Source organism: Arachis ipaensis, chromosome B3, assembly GCF_059453495.1.
Source record: "Arachis ipaensis isolate K30076 ecotype BB chromosome B3, ASM5945349v1, whole genome shotgun sequence".
NCBI lineage: Eukaryota > Viridiplantae > Streptophyta > Magnoliopsida > Fabales > Fabaceae > Arachis > Arachis ipaensis.
In genome coordinates, this window is record NC_142438.1 from 10,279,571 (window position 1) to 10,303,612 (window position 24,042).

Genomic DNA, 24,042 nt, shown 5'->3' on the forward strand with positions numbered 1-24,042 from the left:
GTACTCGCGGACAAGATGTATGTTGCTACCTCTAACTACATTCACCTGCAACATGCCCAAAGCAATTGTACCTCTCACGTATCAATTGTAAACAATCATATTCCACGCTAACTATAAATTCACTTAAACATAAAAATTCGAGTAAATTTGTCTTTTCCACGCTAACTCTAAATTCACTTTGAACATAAAAATTCGAGTAAATTTGTCTTTTTCTCCTGACTTAGTTGCAAGGTCTACTTTAACTGATTTACCTACAATAGAGGTAATATGCATCATAACTTTCTCATAATAATACTATATAATCAATCTCACAATTCTTATCCATACTATGGTACCTCCAAAAAACACCTCACAGGTTTAAAATTCAAAAATCATAACTTAATCTCAAAAGATCATAACTTAATCTCAATGTAATGACCTAATATTATTTATAAATCTCCTGATAAAACCTTTTTCCTATCTTTCCTGATATTAAATTTGGCGAAAAAATAATCGAACCCAACATTCAAAATTTTATAATCACCTTTCTCCCTACTTTTTTCAGTTTATGCACTTCTTCAGGGAAGCTAACCTTGGAGGTGTTACTTGGGCGCCCGTGTTACTTTACCAATTCAAAGAGATTACAGAAAAGAGTGCGGGGAGAGTTGCTGAAGTCACGGAAAACAATGTACTCTTCCCAAACCTATACGAAGGGAGTGTGCTCCTAAAACCTAAATACTAAATATCCTTTATAAATTAATAAATCAAAATAATTAAATACTTGATATAATAAATTATAATTACTTAATTGAGATCAATTATAATAAATGGTGTGATATTTATTTAATTAAATTAATATAAAATTAATTCATCATAATAAATTGAGAAGCACGCCAAATCATTCCATTATTAAGTGTAAAAATCCGTAGAAATTCAATAGAATATATTAAGATAAAAAGATTTAGGGAATAATTATGACGTAAATCCTAATTTTATTGAAGGTAGCTCAATCAGTTTTATGTTTATCATCATCACAAAGACACTAAGAAAGAGTTAAATGACGAATGGGAAACGGGTTCAACTCTACGCAGAGAGTAACATCACCACGAAACCCTTACACGACTCAGAAAAGAGATTATCATTTGAAAACACCAAAACGACACCGCTTAGTACCATACATCAACTTTTCAGAGAGAATCAGAGAGAAAGGGGGAGACACCACCACGGGAAAGAGACTGAGCTTCCGGTCAACGCAATAGTTCTAAGAGAGTTGACCGCAATCGGCGATCACAACAGGCTTGGAGGTCTTGCCGGAGCTAGATCCGACCTTCTCGACCGCCTTAACGACGTCCAATCCTTCAACAACTTGGCCGAACACCACGTGCTTTCCGTCGAGCCACTCCGTCTTTGAGGTGCAGATGAAGAACTGAGATCCGTTCGTTCCAGGTCCTGCATTCGCCATTGAAAGGATCCCAGGACCGGTGTGCTTCTTGATAAAGTTCTCATCGGCAAACTTGGAGCCGTAGATCGACTCACCTCCGGTGCCATTTCCGGCGGTGAAGTCACCTCCCTGACACATGAAGTTAGGGATCACACGGTGGAAGGATGATCCCTTGTAGTGGAGAGGCTTGCCGCTGCGACCGACGCCTTTCTCACCGGTGCAGAGGGCGCGGAAATTCTCGGCGGTGCGGGGAACCGTGTCGGCGAAGAGCTCGAAGACGACTCTTCCTGCCGGTTGTCCTCCGATGGACATGTCGAAGTAAACCTTAGGGTTAGCCATTTTTGCTGTAGAGAAAAGAAATTGATCGATCCGTATTGCAACGAAGAAGAAGGATGAGAATTTTAGGGTTTTTGACTATGAGAGCACAGAGGGGAGTGTAACTGATATTTATAGTAGCTCGTGGTTCTGAAAATCTTCGGAAGTCGCCGTTGGATTGAGACACGTGGCACGTTTTGAGTGAGGTGAAGTAACTGTGGTTGGGTTTGGGATTGACCAGGGTTAGTGGAGCGGATCCGAGGACACGGATATGCTTTTGTCTTTTAACTCTTTATGCCCCAACTTGCCCTTTTTCCCTTTGACACCCAGAAAACGACGCCGCTTCGAGGCATAGTTTAATTTGTTTTCTTTTTTAATGTTATTTAGAAAATAATTTATTTTTTTAGCTAGAGATATATAATATATGCTTTTGGATTAAAAATATGAAAGGAAAATTTTTCTTCTACATTTAAATAATCCAGGAAAATTGATCATGATATATCCGTTGCGCGAGAGTTACTTGATGTATCAGAAAGATTGTACGGGAGCTCATGTGGTGCCAGAATGTGAACAGTGGTTGATTTATTTTGAAGAGGGACCAACAGGGAGAGCTTAATCTAACGGTGGTGATTCGTTAGAAACTCTGGTATATGTCAGGGGATTTGTTATTTTTTTTTTATGGCAAAAATCGTCGGAAAAACGGGCATAGTACCGAAAAATAAATAGCAAAAGTATTGATTTATGGTGAAATAGTATAAGATTATAGATGGTAAAGACTACTGTAGTGATATTTTTTTTTTCTTTTGAAACAAACTAGTGATATTTTTAGGTGTGTGGGGTACAGAATGACAAATTAGAGGTGAGAAACAAAAGACTTGACTTTCATGATTGGACCTACGACAACTAGTATATAGATAAATAAATAAACATATTAATAAAAATAAAAATATAGTTAATTGGAGAAGACCATTAACAATTTAAAATTATTGATGCTATTGTCACAACTTTTTGCCAATAATGGGATATATCAGTAATTTTTAACCGTTGATCTTAATTATATATATTATATATGCTTTTTATAATTAAGATCAACGATTAAAAATAACTGAAAATTCGGTATAACGGTACACTTAAAAATTTTTCTATCTGTTTATCATGTCAATAATGAAGCACAACTTATATTTACAGCCAGTTTTTGCTTGGGTTAAAGTTGCTTAGCATTCATACACGGTCTACGAGCTAAAATTGCACTTCCTCTTACCTATCCATTTTTTGCTTTTATAATAATAATAATAATAATAAATTTTCAAAGATAAATAACTTTCTAAAACGGAAGCGTAAAAATTAAAGAAACTTTATAGCCTTGAATAATTATTCCTCAAATTAACAAATTGAAACAGGAATAAATCTTTATTACCATATGCCAGTTTTTACTTATTAGTTAACGAAAAGATCCCCGCTTAAGATAATATTCCAGTATTCCCCCAGCCACAAATGCAGACTATTTTCACAAATTCTACATACAAGCACATATTTACTTATACAAAACAAACCCCCTCCCCTCTAGCTTTGGAACTTTATTTCTGTGAAACTAGTTAACCATTATATTGATATTTTCTCTCTATATTAACAAAATAAATCTAAATAACATATTAAACTGTTAATTTATCCGTTAAAAATTAACTTAGATTAACATCTTTTTTTTTTAAATTTCATTGTCTTTTAAAAGATAATTGTTAATTTTTTTTATATTTTTTTGGTTATCTTTTTCAGATACATTAACTAAATTTATTTTATAAAATTAAATAAAAAATATATTAATAATTATCAAATCACAAACATATTCTGCAAAGAGATCATTAACAAAAAAACTAACCAGTCACACTAAGTTAATTAAATGAGTTTTATTTTCCTAAAAGCCTCGTAGTCTTTCCAAAAAAATTATGAGGGACTGAAATAGGTATTCACTTTTTTTTTCCCTTTCTTTTCTCCAAAGATCATTCCTAATACTCGTAACTACACGTTAGGATAATAAACTTGGTAAAAAGAAGAAAAAAATCAAAAGCTAAAAGCGAGAACTTATTCCTATTATTTGTATAATGTTAACTAAAGGCCTATAGCTCCAGTATTGCTTGAAAAATCATTCACCTACTAATTCTAAACCATAGGCAAAACCAGAAATTTGGCATCCATTGCAAAACACTCATACTGCTATGCCCTTTACAAGGTCCTGATCATGGAGATCCAAAAGAGGATGGGCCGATGGAGTCATCACCATCACCATCACCATCACCGACTAAACATGGCATGACACAGGGACCTCCTGAAGGAAACCAATTTTCCAATGACAATGATGTAGCGCACTACATATCAATAATCACTCCCACTGATGAAGGATGACATCTTTTTTTCCTTTTTCTTTTTTTTTTTTTCTCCCCACAAGAAAGGGATAAACACAAACATATGCTACAAATATGAAGAATAATAATCCACATTTATATATCATGATGGGGAATATCTAGCTACAAGAAAGTAGAAGAAAAAAGAGTTGTGACTAATTGGCACTACGAAAAATTCTGTACAATCAATAATGTTCTCTTATCCAGGGGATGACTCACATGAAATTCTCCGCCTGCAGCAATCCAGGATAGACACACGATATCATCTGTTTTAAAGACTTGCTAGATGCTTTTAGAAAAGCATGGCCCTCCATTGCTGCCAAAGGCATCAAGAAATAAATATTAGACACACTTTTCCAGTAGGCATAAAAAATCTAAAGTGAGAATATTAAAAAGGGCAAACGAATCAAGTGCGGGTACAGACAGAAATATGAATATATTACCACTGAATAAGGATTTGACTTCTTTTGAAAAATCATCCACACGACCTAATACAGGTCTTATGCCGCAAATTTGTAGAACACAAAGTTCTAAGTGCAAGGCCATTTCAAAAATTTGCAGCATTAAGTTGCAAACGTTCTGTGTGTCTCGAGAGGCCCTCAGTTTGTTGGATTCACAAAGCTCAGTAACAATAGCAATTGCTTGATCCTGCACCACAAAGCGAATAAGCTCAAATGAACTTCAAAATATGCACATTTTTTATTCAGATGTGCCATAATGAAGTTGCGCCTTGAAAACAAAATATAAGGAATGAATGAACTGCAAATTAATGTAATTCTAAGTTAATGTGTAAGCACCCTTGCATAATAATAAATCATTCAGAATTCTTCTATATCCTGGCAAATTATAACAAATGAAAGCAGCGCATGCTTCTGAAATTCATTGTACCTGCAGTCCATGCAAAATTTCTGGCATAGGAAGCTCAGGAAAATGTGCAAGATCAACAAAGCCAACCTCCTCAGCCCTTTTAGCAGCACCCTCGGCTTGTAAGCAGAGAAATTTTAATAGAAGAAATGTGATTCTATAAACCTGCACAGCTACAGCGTCAGAAAAGTGTGTTTTTGGAGAAGGATCAGTACTCTCAGATGCTTCACCAGAGATAGATATTGCAGTTGACAAGGAAGAGATCTTCTGTTTTGACACACATCCAAGTGGTGAGAGACCAAACCATCCTTTTCTACTACTGATGTATGAAGGGTTCAAGAAAATTTCAAAATCCTCTTTTGTAGTAGGTGGACACAAAAGAGGGGCATTCTGGCTTGAAAAATCACCAAGACGTTGAGTTCCCCTGCTAATAAAGGCTAAAAGATGGATACATTTCTCTCTGAGCTGTCTATCTACATCTTTTATTGCCTTAATCCATAAACTCCAATGTTTTGCAAGCTCACACATGAGCATCAAAGTATGTTGTGTTTCTTTAAGAGTGGCAAAAGAAATCCCTGATCTCTGTGCCCGAGGTCTTTTCTTGTCATGATCATCGGAAGGAAGGGCTGGGGCATTTAGAGAAGAAAAAATAAGATGAGCCTTCTCTGAGAAAAAGTAAGGTATCATGCTGTTCACAATAGCAGTTCCGGAAGAACTGTCTCCTAAGGATTGAAGAGTAGATGTAATCACAGCTAATCCAAGTCCCCAAATGTCTTGGGGGGTTTCAGACTTCTCGTATGAGCTGACTGGATTCTGGCTTCCACTTCTTGAGAAAATCTCACAAGATTCGGCAAACAACACTCTCAGTGACGACAAGAAACCAGAACTATAAAGCATCTCAGCACCCCCTCTAACTCGTGCAAGGGTTAAAAAGAATTTCAATATCATTGGAATCGAGGGAGAAGTTTTATCTTGGAGTTTTAGCATAACAAGCTGCAGCTGAAGATGACTCTGCAGGATAGGTAGCCAAGTCCTGGGCATCAAGAAGCTTCTCAATATCAAGTCTATAACAGACAGTGACAGCATACCATGCTCTGAAGTTGTTATGCAATTGCAAAGAACGGGTAGCAGGCCTAGGGTTGCATTTGAAACCTTTGAGAAGTTCTCGTCAGAACTCTCATCTGCCACCCCATCTGAATGTGATTTGAGGGAGTTGAACTGTAGTACCAAAAGCAGCAATGTCAGCAATAGCACCATGATATCATCAGCCCCAGAAGGCAACCTCTTAATTTCACTCAACAGCTTGAGACCTGAACTTGCACATTTCAAAACAAGTAGGGATGCAGATAAGGGGATACTCTTTCTGACAGTTCTCATCAAGTGGAAAAGCAATTCTACTTGAGAAGCAAGAAAATTGAATACATCTTCGGAGGCATCAAGAACAGGTGATAACGTTTCAATTGTTGCAAGCAAAGACTTGCAAATACTATCTATGCAAGAGATTACAAGTTCATCTGGGATCCCCTCTTCTTTAGTAGCCTTCCCTAACGACTGCATGAATACGTGAAAAAATAAATAAATAAATTCAATATTGAACAGAGACAATCCACACCAAAGGGCAGAAAGATGAAAAATCTTGAATGATTATACCAATTAAAAAGAATTTATCATGTTAGGGTATATATACCCTGTAACAAACTACAAAGATTGGATAAAAGTTTTATGCTGCCATTCAGGAAAAAAATAAAGGAACTCTATCATGAACAGATCATTTCACTCCTATTGGGCATTTATACTCAGCACGATAAAACCACTCGAACCATAGCAGTATACTATTAGCAAAAGAAAATGTTATAATCACACCTTCACATGACAATAGTTAAAAAATGAGGAAAATAGTTCTGGATATTTTATTACAGCTTGTTAAAACATCCTATTTTCCATATATCAGAATCATGAATAGGCACTAAGCAGATTTGCTGAAATTCGTAAGGAGATAACTAAGCAACAGCACTATGGAGCAATCATGTGAGTATTCCAACATTCGAAAGTTATATAACTCTAGCTCTATCACTCAGTTGGAATATGAAATAAAAGGTGTTCAAATTTAAAGTCTCACATTATCATGGCAAACAGCCAAAACAGCTATTAATCCTTTTGATGCAGAAAGCCTTGAACTTGACAGCAACATAATTGAGTTTGCATCCTGCAGAAAACTCAACATAGTTTCTGCAATATCCCTAGATGCTCTCCAATGAGAACAATCCCACACATCTAGTTTAATATCTGCTCGCAAACGTTTCAGGTCAAACAAGTATACATTCTTCACAAGAGAGTCTTCATTGAACTGGTGTTGGTAGGTTCCCAAAAAATTTGATTCAATGAGATACTGAGATAGTTCTTTGAATGGTCCAATACCAATTTTTCTCCCTTCAAGCTCTCCTTGTAAATGATAAAAGAGGTCACTGAGTATCAACTTCTTCAGTTCTTTTCCCTCACTATACAAATTAAGAAATAGAACCTAATTATGATAAAGGTGAAGTCAAGATATAAATTGTACAATGCGGGAAAAAAGATTACTTGTGACTATAGTTAAATTGTTGAGAATCTCATTAATAAATTTGGTCCTCAATTTGTTATTTCAGCTTAATATTTGAGATAGAATGATGGGTAAAGAGAGAAAATAAGTGATCTAAATGTTAATTGGAGAAATGTATGATAATATGGAGAGCAAAAAGAAAAACAATTCATCAATACTGCAAGTTTGTGATACTCAAACACAATGTAAATGATATAGAAATCCTTTTAATTAAGAACTAGAAATCACCTGTAACCGCGCTGTGAATATTGAGACAACAATTCAGAGAAAGCAGGATGCATGCTCAACTGCAAACAGGAAACATTTATACATGTAAATTAGAAAACACAAAATAGTCAATGAGGTGAAAACTGATTTCATATATATATATAACCAAAAGCTCTGGCTAGTAGCTTTTTCTTTTGAAGCCCGACATCTTAATAAAACTTCACGATTAAACACGTGCACCATAGCAAACAGGAATATTACAGTATCCCAAAGCAAAGAAGTTAGATGTTGAACCTTTATGAGGTTTCCATGAATCTTCTGAAGCAATGACACAGATAAACTTCCTGAGTCACCAACAGCTAATTTTTCCATCACATGAACAGAGAATGAATTGGTGGCCACCTGAAAATTTACATCCAGTTGCATATAAAATTATACACCTTCATACTGTACTTGAATTAGAAAAGGAATACTAATTTCTAATTTAATAATATTATTGTATTGCATATAAACCTTTATATAGGATAAAAGTTGCATTTAAGTAGAATATTGAACAGGTATTGAATGGTGACATAACAACGAGAAGAATCACTATTTATCTTAGTATGGATCACAACACCAAACAACGACAACTAAATAACGAGAAGGCGGCCTATAAAATTAACTGAATCACAACAAAGACAAACCACACCTATTAAACCAATAGGAAATTGGAAAAAAAAAGGCTAACCTTTGCACCATAATATATATCATTCTTATATCCACAACAAGTATATGACTTTATTAGTTTTTGTAAGACAGAATCTTTGAACCATGAAGACCAGATTCCCTTAAGTTCATGAAAATCTGTGGAATTAGATTTGTCAGATTTTGTGGCATTTTTCTCCTTGTCCTTAGATTCATCTTTCCCAAGTAACTCTGCATGCAACAACTTTTTCTGCAAAAACAATTCATATGCCATGATTCTGAGAATGGCAGATTGACAATGGAAACTGTATGCTAGATTGCAAGCATCTTCTTCTTTAACACTTTCAAGTAAAGGGATCTCAGTGTTGGAAACATTTGAGATTGCGTCGGCCAAGTGTCGCCAAAACTTTCCATAGCTTCTCAAAATTTCTAAGAGATTTGCATATTGAGGAGACCCTTGCCACAGGGAGACCATGAAGTTAAGTACACTAAGCAGTATCCGAGGCTTGCTGAAGATAAATAGTAAAGTACAATGAGTAACTTATTAATTAAAATTAGCAAAGAAATTAAGCAGTGAAAATGGAGATTAAAGTTTCCTTAAAAAGAGAAAGAGAAAGAAAAAACATGCAGATGCAAAAGGAACATTTTTCCCCATCCCGCCCATAGGTTCTACCTTTTGATCAGATCACGTGCCCTCTCAATGTAGAGCATAAGCGCATCTAGTAAACTTGATTTTTTGGATACTAGTGGTACCAGAGAAGTTTCACTACTTTGCGACTTTGGATCCCCAGTATTATGTTGGTCTTCATTGCCGGCATCTGGAGCAAAGATAGCAACAACAAAAGCAGCCTGCAACAAGAACATCAATTCAGAATATGATGCTTGAACAAGGGATTTTCACCACCCCCTGACCCAATAATGATGGAACAGAGCCCTGAGAAAAACTAGAAAATTAGCTGTTGGCCTGTCATGATGCAATATCCTCATGAAAACTCAACAAACAGTAGACACATCTACTCATGAAAGAAGTGATGCAAAAAGTTGTAGCATTCATTTTGAAATGCGTTTAAGAGGGGGTGGGGGGGATGACAGTGTCAACAGCAGAAAATTTACAACATATGATATAGACCTGGTAACGTGCTGCAGAAGTGAATAAATTAAGTGTTGCAACAAAAAGCTCTTCATTTGATACCAGTTGCTCCTGCAGTATGTAGCTTGCAGAACGCCTCAAATCCATAATCTAAAACCATTAGAAGATTATCACTTAGGTCAAAATAACACAAGTAAAGTTGCAGAAAGTTTCAGAAGAAAAAAAGAAAATAAAGTTGTAAGATGAAACTACAATGCCAAACCTCCTTATTATCAGGAGCAAAAAACGTGGTTCCATACGAAAATGGTTGACAACAATCTGCCGTGACAAATAACATTGAAATGAACTTGACAGCACCCAACTGGATGGCCTAGAAAGATATCAGTCTTTAATAAAATGAAATGATGAACTATACTAGAAGCAAATGGATGAGCAGGCATGCAAAACAATATAGGACATTAGGAATGTAATCAATATCAGTTCATTGTTCAGCAAATGTAATCAATACATAACAGTAACAGAGTAAGAAAACACAAGTTTCTAAAAGACCTCTAATTGATGGAACAAAAAGAGAGCAGAAATAAGCAGATTAGTTATTGTTCAATAAAAAGTAAAACTCATAAGTCACATTCCTAGTGATTAGTTCAGCAAAAGCACAAGGCATTTACATAAAAATAAAAATAAAAAAATCAATGTAATAGCACTAAATTTCCAGCATGGCTAGTATTCTTACAGGATCCCGGAAGTATGAAATCAAAGAAGTAACAGAAGTGATAAGAGGAACTGATTTGGTTGTGCATGAGAACACTGCTTGGAGAAAAACGGGAAAGCTGGAAGAGTTATCCTGACATCACACAATAACTTTCAGTGTGTCCATTATGCAAATATATTAGGAATATAGAGAATATCAAACAAAGAATTAATGGATAGCCGAAGGCAGAAAATATGATCTGCAGCATAAAGACAATTATGCTTAAAACTTCTTAAACAAACAACAAAAGAAAAGCATGATATACATCCATGATCCATCACATCAACATAGCAATATCACATGGATTCCTTTAATCATAACCATGAGTAACTATTAAACTATTCCATTTATACTCATTTAAGATAAAAAAAAAGAAAACTCTCTAGCTTTCCTCTATACCTTTGACAGTCTAGTCAGCATAACCACAAGAATGTCCAAGACAGATCCCATAGCAAGCTGTATCCCCTCAATTTCCATTGGATCAAAGAGGCGGCTTACATGCAGTTTCTGGTAAAAGAGATATTTTTGTCAATATGATGTAGGAAAAAGCAAAGTAGATTAACATAAGGATGAAAAGAAATAAGTTTCAATATTTGTAACCTCCAAGGCTTGGGCAGTAGTGCAAGCAATTTGGAAGAGTGTGTTGTGGATGGAAGAATCAGAGAATAACACATTGTGTATGATCTCTCCCAACTTTCCATAACAGGGCATCGACTCAAGGCATTTTTTCATCAATTCAAGAACCTGCAAAAGTATCCCAAAGTTAGCCATGGGCATAATCTATCTTAATTTTTATATATAAAACCTATAATTAGTTTTAATAATCACTCTCAACTGTTATTGCAACAAATTAGAAGCAACCAAGATAGACTGCTATTAATGGTGGATGCCAAAGACAGCAACCCGAAAAGCAGCCAACAATAACAGATCATAATAGCTTGTGTTTCATTTTCATATTAATTAAATAAAATTATCCATGTACCTTTACGCAATAAGTTAAACTTGTAGGAGAAATAGTTTCATGTCATCGTGTCAAAGCATGCATAACTAAGAGGTCGAGTTTAATCTTGGCTTCCCCTCCTCCAAAAGTATCCCAAAGTTAGCCACGGGCATAATCTACCTTAATTCTTATATATAAAACCTATAATTAGTTTTAATAATCACTCTCCACTGTTATTTAAACAAATTAGAAGCAACCGAGATAGACTGCTACTAATGGTGGATGCCAAAGATAGCAACCCAAAAAGCAGTCAACAATAACAGATCATAATAGCTTGTGTTTTATTTTCATATTAATTAAATAAAATTATCCATGTACCTTTACCCAATAAGTTAAACTTTTGGAAGAAATAGTTTCATGTCATCGTATCAAAGCATCCATAACTAAGAGGTCGAGTTTAATCTTGGCTTCCCCTCCCCTTTTTTATCCTTCCAAATAAAAGTTAAATTTCAGCACAAAGTAGGGTGGGTGGGCCATTATCAACACTTCATAGCCAAATGAGGATCTTAAATGAGCAGACATCTTAGATATAACATAATTCGTACCCAATAACTTAATCTTTTGAAAGAGATGGCTTCACGATAATACTAAACCAAGTTAACAACTAACACGAAAAACTATAAGCACTTTAGTCATCCAGAGTATCAGAATTATTCTAATAAAGATTAACTAAAAAAGACAACACAATCTTCATGGCTTCAAACAGATTAAGGAGTTACCTTCAACATTATTTTCCATCTGGTTTGCTTTATCTTGTATTTCCAATACTGGTGATTGACTAGGACAAATTGTACAGAGAAAATGATCAGTGCCAGGAGAGCATCATTCTCCACCCCTGTCTCTACAAGCTGTATGGTGAAGTCCAGCACTGCAAGATTTTTTTTTTTAAAAGAAGAATTTCATTAAGAAGAGAAAGATGATACAAATTAAAGCATAAGGAATCCTCTATACAAAAGCAAAAGACAAAAGATTTATCTATAAAGTATAGCTTTCCAATCTCTCAACATATCCAAGAGGGATGTTCCTTATAAAGATCATTAAGATTACGACTAAGACATAAGAGTATTTAGAAAAAACAAAACGAAACATATACAACACAAAACAAAACAACAAACAAAAAGAAATGCGCACAGAATTTTCACAAAACCAAGCCAAATCAACAACTCGTGAATAGTTCTTTATTACAAACAAAAATTAGCTTGTCTCTGCATCAGTAGATTGTAATAAAAGTTAATAGACAACTCATATTTGTGCCGACATTATAGCCCTTGTTTCCTATCGGATCATAATTATTAATTAATTTCCTACTTTACAGTGAAAGGTGCTCCTAGATAAGCATAACACCATGAAAGAATTCTAATTCTGATGTAACACTGGAACTAGATAAATTTTTCAAAATAACCATACTGTAGATTAAGACCCAGTTAGAAATGATGTTGTTTTGAACATCTGAAAGAAAGAAGAAAAATAGATAACATGCCATAACCATTGTAAAATATTTCGGAGATATAGACCTATTTTCATGTAGTCAAACCAAAGCAAGCCATAAGCACAACACAAGAGACACAAACAATAGGAGTAACAGACCACACCAAATTACTAATAAAATGAATTAGAAATTGTATCAGACGTACCTGATATTGCCAAGGGGCAGTCACTACTGTTCATCTCACAATCAGTCAAAATCATCCTTGCCAGTTTGCTAGAAAGCAACCATGACCCACTGGGAAAGACAGAAATATTGGTAGATATAACTTCATCTAGATCAAAATATATCAAAAATTGATAGCAATAAAATCTACTGACACCAAAAGGCCACCAGAATGTAAAAGAAATAGTTGGAAGTCATACAAATGAGGACAATTTCAAATCAATTTATTGAATACAGTTAAGTTTTTATTTTTATATGCATACTGTTCTAAAAATAGGGTTTACCTTGAGAAGCCATTGTTGCCTACACTGAACACGGCAGTCTGCAAATTGATATCAAATAGATTTGCATTTAAAGCAACTGTTGTAACATTAGCTGGAGAACTGCACAGGAAAGGGGGAAAGATTTATTCAGACTTGCGAGTCTCAAATAACATCATTAATTCAGGGAAGAAAAAATGAAGATCCAATACCAAAAAGCATTGAAGTCAACAGGAAAAGGATTTGAAAAAATCCACAAAAATAGTATGATTTGCTTATTCTCAAGATACAAAATCAAATCAATTCATTGATTTGGGAAATTTTATTTCTGTTAACCTTGAGATGTAGAAATGAAACGAAATTGCTCAACTTCCACGTAGCATAAGTTAAATTTACCAAATCAACATAGTCACCAAGATCTTGATGGCCATTGACATAAGTGCAGCACTACAGGAATTCAGAGGCAGGTTTTTAACCAGATTACAGATTATCTCAACCACCCTGAAAAAACAAGGAAAATTAATCAATCAAGACACTCAGTACCACATGCAAAACCCCCTGCCAGGGGGTTAAAACAAATTAGAAAATTAAACAAACATGTAAAAGAGCAATAATAAATAAAAAGGTAAAGTACTGTTTTGGTCCCCAACGTTTGAGGTGAATCCTATTTTGGTCCCTATTGTTTTACTTGTCCTATTTTTATCCCAAAACGTTTAAAATGGCATTAATATTATCCCACCGTCAAATTCCTCACTAACAATTAACGAAATTAATGTAGTATTAATAAAGCTTTTGTTAAAGCTATGTTTACTCAATCCCTTCTCCCATCTTCACCCTCTCAACAAGCCCAAACCTCATTCTCTTGCTCCCTTTTACACTAGGAGGAAGAAGGGAGTAGGAGAATGGGGTTTGAGCTTGTTGAGAAAGTGAAGGTAGGAGAGAGGGGTTGAGCAAACTAATTTTAGCAAAAGCATTATTAATAGTACATCAATTTCGTTAATTGTTAGTGAGGAATTTGACGGTAGGATGACATTGATGACATTTTAAACGTTTTGGGATAAAAATAGGACGATTAAAACGTTAGGGACCAAAATAGAATTCACCCCAAACGTTGGGGACCAAAACAGTGCTTTACCCTAAATAAAACAATTTACCAGACATTCTTTTCAATCTGCTCGTTCATCAGGCCAATAGCATGGAACTGTAGAGAGTTGCTAATGTCTAACACAGCAAAACAGACAGCCTGCATATAGTAAGTGAATATGTGATTTTGAGAAGAGGGGATAACCTTATGAGACACAAAGAATTCACGTAAGTTGGTACAAGCTGGGACGCCATTTTAGGGTAAAATTGGACTTCAGACAACCTAAAATTCCAAAATAGTCTACATTTAGCTCACTCCGGCTTGGGATGTCCAACAACCCAAATCACAGGCTCCTAGATCAGGGCTCAGCAATACAGAATATCCTACAGGCTAAAGGGCGAATGCAGAACCATGGCAGGGAAGGTATGTTGTGACAAATGTAAGGAACATCTTGTAACTCACAAAGTTTGCAATGGCAGGGCAGCTGTTCCATCACTGCCCCAATAGCACGTAGGTTAAACTAATGTTTCATTTTATAACTAATTACACTGGAAGCCTTCATGGTAAATTAGGTATATCCAACAAATACAAGAAACAATATTATGAGGTGAGCAGATCATAGCAAGTCAAAATCAACAATCGACCAGAGTTGATCAGGCATACAAAGATCATTGCTAGAAGTGATGCACTGATCTTAGTGTTAAAAGTGCTACTTAAAAGTCTAATCACATGATGCCATCCACGACGTATATAACATAATAGTAAACAGTGTATTACATTTTCATAAATAAAGCCATGAAGGCAGTTACAATCTTTATCAAGCAGTGGCCAATTTTTTTATACATTTTCATAAATAAAGCCATGAAGGCAGTTACAATCTTTATCAAGCAGTGGCCAATTTTTTTAAGAGCAGCCCGCTGCACAGGCATCCCCGTGTTAACGCAGACTCGCAAAGTCTGGGGAAAGGCTACAGCCAAAGGGTGTAATGTATACAGCTAATTACATCAGTGGTTGTTTCCACATCTTGAGACAACTCAATCGTTGCACCAAGGCTCTCCTTCTGACTAATTTTTTAACAAAATAAATAAATAAATAAACTTACAGTATTAAAGGACACCAATCTGCTGAGCAGGTCAAGCGTGCAAAGAACTTCCTCCTTGTTATTCAAGTACACATCTTGGGCCAAACGTAGGAGCAAAAGAAACACCCCAGATGGAGCATACTAGAAGAAGATTTTGTCAGCATAAAAATGAGGAAGTTTTATGTTGAGATATGAAGCCCACCCCAAAAAATAATATAATCTTCAACTACACTTTTAACTGTTGCAAAAATTTCATAGTCATTATTATCCACTATAATAATAACCATCATAGAATTCTCCTTACTGTACACATGATTTTAATTTTTTCTGAACAAAAAGGTTATCATCCAATTTCATCTAATCTAATTGAACATCCTAATTTTGACAAGTAAAAGAGGAGGGAGGAAGGAGGAGGAGGGGGGGGGGGGGGGGGAAGCACAGACTCTGAATTTTATAAGATATATAACAACAAAAGGGCCATTTATGATTTTCAACACAAGAATACTTGACGAATAAAAATAAAATTTAAAAAAAAAAACACTAAGCAATTATATTTAAAGAATAACACTTGAGACTGAAAAGATATGTCATGGTCACCAAATAATTTATAGAGAATTTTACACATTTTGCTAGTTTGGGACAGGCGAGCAAGTACAATCATCAAATTAAGTATAAATAAAATAAATACCTAAAATCAGCAGTGGTGACATTCAAGCAAATGACTTTTAACATTATTACAACACAGTATGTAAAAAATAAATAAAATCTTTCTTTCAGGAAGTCAGACCAGCCTCACTAATGTGATCAATTGGCAGTGTTTTCAGGTTACTGGATATTCCAGACCTATCCTTTCCTAAGGCAAACAACAACAATAATGACAACAACAAAGCCTTATCCCACAATGGGGTCGGCTACATGGATCAAACGATGTCATTGAACCCTATTATGTAGCATGTCTATAGTAAGACTGTTTAGAGGTAAATCTCCTTTACTAAGGCAAAGAGGAGACAAAATAGCAATATTACATAAGCAACATATAAGAAATAAAATGTATAAATCATCACCTCCCATCGCACGAGGGCAGTATCCTCTCCAACAAATTTCAAGACACGCCCACGAGTACCAGGAGGAATAAAAAAACCCTCAACTCCAGGAACTTGCACTGCCTGTCGTGCCTCAACCATATGAGAGGCATCATCTACCTGTGAATCACTGCTAATCTCGAACAAGGATGATACACCAACAGACTTATCTAGAAAGTTATACCTGTTGTAAAAATGTACTAAGAATCATTTCCAACAACTGTGGAGAAACTAGGTACTGTTGTCTTTGAGAGGCCAACGGCAGTGTCATTCCAATACATGAATTATATATACTTACACACATTCTGCAGGCCAAGTGCCTTCACAGAGGGATGACAAGAGCCGTACAAGTTCAAGTGTCCTGACAGGGAACTCGCTCTCCAGGTTGTAAAGAAGACACCGAACTGGACCATCAATAAAACTTTCCTTATCCCAAAACTGAGTACATAGTGACTCCTGAAATTTAACGAGCAAGGTTCTTAAATCAATAATTGTTCACTAACAGATATCATGCTATTGAAGCAGCGAATGACCTGAAGAACAATGATTATACATCCAAACCTCTCCATGGTAGATCTTGCAAAGAATATCCAGTATCAAAGCAGGGTTACCGTCCTCTAGCTGTACCAATTTTAGAGCAGATCAAATGAGAAAGTGATACATAATCTCCTTAAAACAAACTACAGATTTTACAATCCATACCTGAAGGTTGACCTCATAAGATGCAATAAATGCAGATATGAATGTCCTCAAGACACTGCGATAACCAGATGCTGGGCCCTAAATGGAAGTGAAAAATTATTAGCTGTACAATAATTCAGATGGCAGACCACAAAACAAAATTATGAATAAATAAAGTACAGGTACAATATCGATATTATGTGTATCGATATTAAAACATATCATGCCTATTTTGCTAACAATAAGCATAATTCAGCCAAATAAATGGTTGAATGCTTCAATATAAAATATTTTTAAGTGTAGAAAATCAATGTTTGACAAAATTTATCCACTACATCACATTATGCTACCGAACAAAGAATGACGTACATCATACTCCTTGAAGATGTCACACTCAAGAATTTCAAGACAGTAACTTAAGAATCCAGCCTCAAAGGCTTGACGAACATAACCAATGTGATCAATCTCCTGAGTGAAGAGCAAGAAAAGAGGTTATCTTTGTAATACAAAAGCTCATGCTTAAGTCATCAATAAACAACAATCTCACATATAACTCAACCACATACCATTAGCTCATTGGTCCCATTTTTACCCGGAAGTGTCAAGAGCAGATAAAGAAATACTGCCCAAGCTAGAACAAGAGGACCAGCTTCATTCATTTCAAAACCACTGAAAGTAGAAACTAGTGCATCGATCTCTTGGACATTATTCAAGGAAAAAGAACACACACCCTTCCTGTAAAAGCAAAAAGAGATTTTTACCGCACTTAACAAAAAAAATATATTTAGTTCCTAAAAGAAAAATAAAGAAAAAAATCATAAAATAAAAGCAGTCTAGTATAATATTAAGAATACCACATCCATTTCACCAAGAATGTAGAATTTGACTGAAACCCACCATCAAACCAAAACAATAAATAGCACTACACCATACCAACTCATAAGCAAACATTCCTATCCAAGGCATACATCATAGCAGCAATAGGCAAGACCAAAGAACCCTCTCAAAAGAGTCACAGAAATAAAGGCTTTGACGATCATAGCACAATAGACTTCGCTGAAAAACAGAACAGAAGTATATGAAATTTCTTGATGATTTGAGAGAAATCTGGTTATCGAACGAAATATCTAGGTATGGCAACAAGGCAAGTCCAAAAGAATGAATATCTGCCTCATGGTTGCCTAAGACCCCAACACATTATTGTCAACAACGATTTTATTTTAGGTTCCAGATAGAGAATGAGACCAAAAATTCAGCCAGTCATTGCACCAAAAATAAGGTTTTTCAAATTATGGACAAGCAAATAGTGTTTCATTGGTTGACCTATAAGAGTAAAAAGAACATACCATCCCACAATGTGTTGCTTCATAAGTAAAAAAGCAAAATAATCAAGTAGGCTGACCTATAAGGTCTTTCATCATGAACCATTTGAAGCATATTCTCCAAGTTCAGTGTTTCTATTAAAATAAGAAGCAGCTGAACTTTAGTATGGTAAGACAACTGTTGTGCTTCTGTAGTTATTGCCAGCTTCCCCAAGTTATAGTCACCAAGTAAGATCCCCTGGATCCATGAAGATTTCAGGATTAGATTATGAAGATATCACATAGCAAACTAATCAAAAGCATAAGTGTAGTAATATACCTTGTAAAGAGAACAAAACCTCTTCCATATTTCAGCACTACATGTACAAAATGAGTCATAGTATCCAAGAAAAAGGATATCTAAAATCAAGTTGTCTTCAATTAGAATCTCCTCAGACCACAGAGTAAAAAGATCAACATCCTTCAAGCATTCGACAATTTGCACATGTTGAGTCATTAAGAAATTAATATTTAGGTCATTAGAGCATTTACGTCATGAAGAAAGCAAACACGGGCAGAGAAAAATTCACATTAGAAGATATTGTTCAAACATGGAGTGTCTCACTTGCTCTATAGTGTATACTTTTATAGCATTCCAAGTCTCATAGACATGCACCAAACTAATCAACAACGCGCACAACGATAGCAAGAACACAATGCAGGAAAAAAAAAAAAAAAAAGATTCAGCTAGCAGCCTAGCCCATGGAGAAGAAACATACCATTTGTTCGGGGAAGCTGCAAGACAAATGGTCCTCGAAGAATGATACTAACTTACTTTCTAGCTGATTATCAAACAGCTTTTTTGCCTCCTCCCTAACAATATTGTCTTCAGATATAGAACCAATATAAACTACATGAAGAGTCAAAAGCCAAAATAACATCAACTAGAAAGTTCAACTAATAGAAGCCAGAAAAATGAAAATATTCAATAAAACGATAATTCGATACAATATAAATGTGTGCATGCCTGCACACATGCACACGTGAAGCATTTGCAGTATGTCTGCACTTTCCAGAACACAAAAAACAGACAGAGCAAGTATTGTATGGTCATAAAAACATCATGATATATACTTACTAGCATGCATGAGAATCCACCTTATGCACTTCAGCAAGCATTGTCGCTCCATGTAATATTGAATCAACATCTCCACAACATAAAGGAAATGAAATCTGAATCAGTAACTTAAAAGCATCAGAAATTATAAGTATAGTTGACAATAGCTATCCCAATATTTTACTAAAAAAATCCCCAAGAATCATCCAACTCGAACCAGACCTTATAATGTTTGGAAGAACCTAAAATGCCTAATTTGGACCAAATCAAGTATGTAACGAAGGCAATACAAAGAGACAAAATATGATTAATAATTAAAAATAAATTGTTTGTAAACAACAATTACAAGAATTGGAATAAAAATGGTTGTAGATAGATGGACCATAGAGACAGGGTGCAACAATTGACCAAGCCTTGTCCCAATAGGAAGATTAAATTCTAAATTGTCTAAATTAAGCACCCAAGTGATTCAACTAGTGAAACAAGACTACGTGTCGTTGTTAACTAATTCTTCTACCTGGAGTTTTCTTTGTCTACTTATACCTATTGGACTATGTTCAACTTGATCTACTCTCCTTATAGCACATCCTTAGGTCATCTACACATATGACCAAACCATCTAAAATGATCTTCTACCATATCTTTTACACTACCACTAGGTGAAACCACAAATTTCTCCCTAACCCATCAATTTATAATCCTAACTCGGCTAGTCACTATGCATCATCCATCCAATGCAACATTCTCATATCTGCAACACAGTTTATTTTCTTGTTGGTTTCTTGCCATCCAACATTCAATTGAATACTACCTCACAAGTGTTAAAGCTGTTCGGTAAAAGCTTTACTTAAACTTGAGTGGTACTTTTCCATCAGAAATAACACCCAAAGCTCTTTTCATTTATTTTCATCCACCTATTCACCTAACTAGATTCCTACAACCACACATCCCGCTACATTGATGGCAAATAATGTATAAGTACATATTCAAGCATTTTAATCAAGCTCATCGTGTTATCCGCAAGACCTAAAGAAGAACATTAAATTTAAACATCTAGCAAAGTACAAATAAGTAACTTGAAAAAATGTGTACATGGTTGTAAATCTTTACGAATTATGTCAAATCTTCCAGCTTTCAAGTTCCAATTGCTAGTGTCAGTCTCAAACAATAAACGTCAACACAAAATTTGAAAAAAAAAATTATAAACGAAAAATTCATAATATTGATGGTAAAAAATACAAGTGGAAGAAGGATAAGAGGTCCTCCATACAATAGCCAAACAAAACGGTAACTTTAGAGAATCCTTCCGCTTATGACTTCACACAATTTAATAAAGTTAATTGCGCAACAATTGGCCACTGTCAAAGTCAGCATCTAACTACATCTATGTTATAAAGGATAGTAGGTAGGGGACTGAATGACACTAACCATGTGAAGAAACTCTGGAAACATCAAACTAGGAGCCACACTGTTATTTTTAATGGACCTTTCCACAAGTATGTATGATTGAACCTCATCTAGTAGCTGAAACAAAAAACAGAGGCGCGTTAAAAAACACCAAAAACTTGTCCATCCAGCAGCACCGCAATCTCAGAAGTCAGAACAACATTACTTGCCATGAACTTTCAAAGTTACAATTCCAAAACATAATTAAACTTGCCTATAAGCAATTCAGATACTCCATATCATAACTAATAATCCAAACCAAAACTATAACGCGATGATGATAACATAAGCAAGCAAGCAACTCACCAAGTAGGAGCTAATCTGGAGAGCTTTATCTTTGAGCTCAGGTTGAACTGTGAGCTCGTGAGATCCAATTTTCAGCTTCTTCGAGTTCAAAGCTTCCTTTGACTTCTGACTCGGGGGCTTGAAGCGCAAGAGCAAGTCAGCGAACCACGAATGGTTTTCCTTCAACTTCTTCGCCTAAATTATACCAAAAAAACAAAAAAGGCAGAATGAATAATTGAGGTAAAAGCACAATTTTATACACGCAAACTGGAAAGAGAGAGAGAGAGATGAGGTTGTACCAAATTTGGTGGAAGATCTGAGGAGGGGGATAAGTTTTCGAGCTGAGTGAAGAAGAGAGTGAATGAGTCCCACCAGAGGGAAGCGTCGACGGAGCAGGTTTCCGCCATTGTTGAAAGAAAAAGAAGAAATGTAAAACCCTAACACTATAAAGTATAAAACCCCTGAGAAATGGAAACAATATAGATTTGATTTTTCTCTTTTCGCGCTTACTATACTCTGTGACTTTGAGACACTGCTACGAGGTCACACTGTTATACACTTGTACGGGTAAACTAAAAAGGGTCCATCTAGTGTACAGATGTATTTTGGTACAGATTTACAGATTTTTGTTTTTATTTAATTGTTTATTGATTTAAAAACGTATCACTAAAAGTGTTGCTTAAAGAAAAAATGTTACCCTTAATCGTTAACTTGGCTCTAATACCAATTTTTTAAAGTCAACTTTTCTTTTAATTTTTTTTTCGAAATTTCTATTAACTCTAAATTTTTTAAAGTCAACTTTTCTTTTAATTTCTTTTTCGAAATTTCTATTAACTCTAAATATTAACTTTTCATATTTTACTTTGAATAAGTTTATAGTTTGTATGGATTCGATTGGTGGTACTTTATTTAAATAATTTACAAATTCATAATCAAAAGTGTTGACCATTTCTACTATTACTAGGTATTTATAATTCTGATTTCAATTTTATATTTTTTTTTCAATCTTGTTTTAGTTTATAATATTCTTTTTTGCATGGATTATTGTATATAAAATCTTTTATCTATTTGTCTTTTTCTTTAATATAATTTCTCAAATCTTCAAAAACTTCTTTTATTTCTACACTTTCTGTTGTTTCTAAATATCTTTTTAATTTTTCAACTTCATTCTCCATTTTTTCTTTTAACAGCTTTAATTCTTTTAAGTCATAATATGGTTTTCCAGGCATTTATAAATTTTTTAAGTTTAACTCCAACTTGTTTATATTTATTTTTATTTCTATTCTTTTTATTATAAGGTCATCAATTTCGATCTGAAGATTATTTAATTCCCTTTTATACTCCTTTATTTTACTTTTTAATTTTTTCGCCCTTTTTCTTTTTATTTTATTTTCTGGTCTTTTAATCTTTGTATGCTTCATTATTTATTTTAGAATTTCTGCAAATTCTATCATCGATTCATCACTATTTTCTAGAGATTCTATTAATTTTTCTAGCTCTTTAACTTCTCTTTTCAACTTGTCATAGATTATTTTTAGAGCTTCAAATGCTCTTTGATTTATTTCAGAAAACTGTAAATAATTCAACCGATTTTCTCTTTCAAAGAGCTCTTGTTTCTTGTCTTGATAAGTTACATATATTTTTTCTTTATTTATTGTCATAATTTAGTGTTTAGGGTTTCATTTAATTTTTCGACCTTTTTTGTTAATTCTTTTATTTCAGAATTTTCTTCTTTAATCTTTAACTTAGATAAACTTAAAAGGCTATTAATTTTAGATTCTCTTATTTGAAAATTTGATGAAACTAATTTTCCTGATGGTTCTTTTAATAATAGAACTGGGTTTTCAATAGCTTTATATTTTGGTATTTCTGTTTTTACAATTTTCTGAAATAATTCATCGACATAAATTCTTTCTCTGTTTTTAAATATTATAATATGATGGCTATTTGTTAAAGCATAATTTATTGCCTATGTAATTGAAAATGGTTCATCGTCTTGTTCCATTAGATTCTTTCTGTGGAATTTATAAGCCAAACTTATAGATCTTCCAAGATTTTCAGTTGATAAAGGTATAGCATATCCAAGATGGGCATTAAATTTAACATTTACGTTTGCCAAGTTTCCATGAACAATTCCAATTATTTGATCTATTGGGTCATCAGAAATTCTTTTGTCACAGATTGCTAAGCTTATTGGTGAATTAATTCCTTTCATATATGTAGATTTGATTAAGACTTGTATAGTACTAATATGAATCCATCCAATTTTAGATCTTTTTTGTTGATCCTTAATTTTCTCAATCTGTTTACTCAATTCTTCATCATTTATCAAAGCAATTTCAAGTTCTCCATTGGCGGATTTTATCTTTATAGGGGCTTCTAGTTGAATTTTTTCATAGTATATTATATTTTTTCTATTAAAAACTTCTTTTAAAAGATTTTGTTTATTAAAATTTTCATTTGATTTGAGATTTAATTCTGTTTTTAGAACAGCCTGTTTTTCATTATCTAATAAAGCAGTTAATCTATAATAATCAGATTCTTCTGTTAATTCTAAACTTTCTAAATAATTCATAATTGAAAGACTAGAATGAAGATGTACCTTTCTGGAGAAAAACTTCCTTTATTTAGTATATTTTACATAAGGTGTTTTTATCTCCAGAGGGGAGATTGTAGATACTAACTCCAGAGGGGAGTTTAGAATTATTTTTCCCTAAGGGAA

At 34.4% G+C, this 24,042-nt stretch overlaps 2 protein-coding genes across 5 annotated transcripts; both read right to left on the reverse strand.

The window, feature by feature from the left end:
* Positions 1–944: 944 nt before the first annotated feature.
* LOC107629608 (peptidyl-prolyl cis-trans isomerase 2) lies at positions 945–1,843 on the reverse strand. Its single transcript, XM_016332431.3, has one exon. It carries the CDS (start codon positions 1,757–1,759, stop codon positions 1,241–1,243), a length of 519 nt encoding a protein of 172 aa, XP_016187917.1. The 5' UTR covers positions 1,760–1,843; the 3' UTR covers positions 945–1,240.
* Positions 1,844–4,205: 2,362 nt separating this feature from the next.
* LOC107629607 (nucleoporin (DUF3414)) lies at positions 4,206–21,843 on the reverse strand. Of its 4 annotated transcripts, none has more exons than XM_016332428.3 (32): positions 21,620–21,843; positions 21,342–21,515; positions 21,018–21,113; positions 19,611–19,680; positions 19,252–19,382; positions 18,813–18,953; positions 18,574–18,731; positions 17,738–17,906; positions 17,541–17,639; positions 17,193–17,270; positions 17,052–17,111; positions 16,789–16,946; positions 16,473–16,674; positions 15,430–15,549; positions 14,398–14,486; positions 13,640–13,744; positions 13,268–13,366; positions 12,967–13,055; positions 12,052–12,200; positions 10,933–11,076; positions 10,732–10,839; positions 10,315–10,425; positions 9,844–9,951; positions 9,621–9,731; positions 9,165–9,340; positions 8,535–9,000; positions 8,099–8,206; positions 7,826–7,884; positions 7,118–7,496; positions 5,023–6,549; positions 4,578–4,782; positions 4,206–4,450 (listed from the first exon to the last, which is right to left on the reverse strand). In XM_016332428.3, exons 1-32 carry the CDS (start codon positions 21,725–21,727, stop codon positions 4,350–4,352), a joined length of 5,898 nt encoding a protein of 1,965 aa, XP_016187914.1. In that variant the 5' UTR covers positions 21,728–21,843; the 3' UTR covers positions 4,206–4,349. The 4 variants fall into 4 exon arrangements, with proteins under 4 accessions (XP_016187914.1, XP_020973759.1, XP_088364317.1 ...); XM_021118100.2 differs by having other exon boundaries at positions 19,611–19,705; positions 21,620–21,773; XM_088508191.1 differs by having other exon boundaries at positions 19,607–19,680; positions 21,620–21,767.
* Between the last annotated feature and the right edge of the window lie 2,199 nt (positions 21,844–24,042).

Coding starts and splice junctions, on each gene's coding strand:
- LOC107629607 (XM_016332428.3), bottom strand. CDS start 21,727: ATGGCGGAAACCTGCTCCGTCGACGCTTCCCTCTGGTGGGACTCATTC. Junction 17,907..18,573: donor CATGATGAAAGACCTTATAG/GTCAGCCTACTT, acceptor TTGCTTTTACAG/GAAGGGTGTGTGTTCTTTTT. Junction 7,497..7,825: donor TATTCACAGCGCGGTTACAG/GTGATTTCTAGT, acceptor TAATTTGTATAG/TGAGGGAAAAGAACTGAAGA.
- LOC107629608 (XM_016332431.3), bottom strand. CDS start 1,759: ATGGCTAACCCTAAGGTTTACTTCGACATGTCCATCGGAGGACAACCG.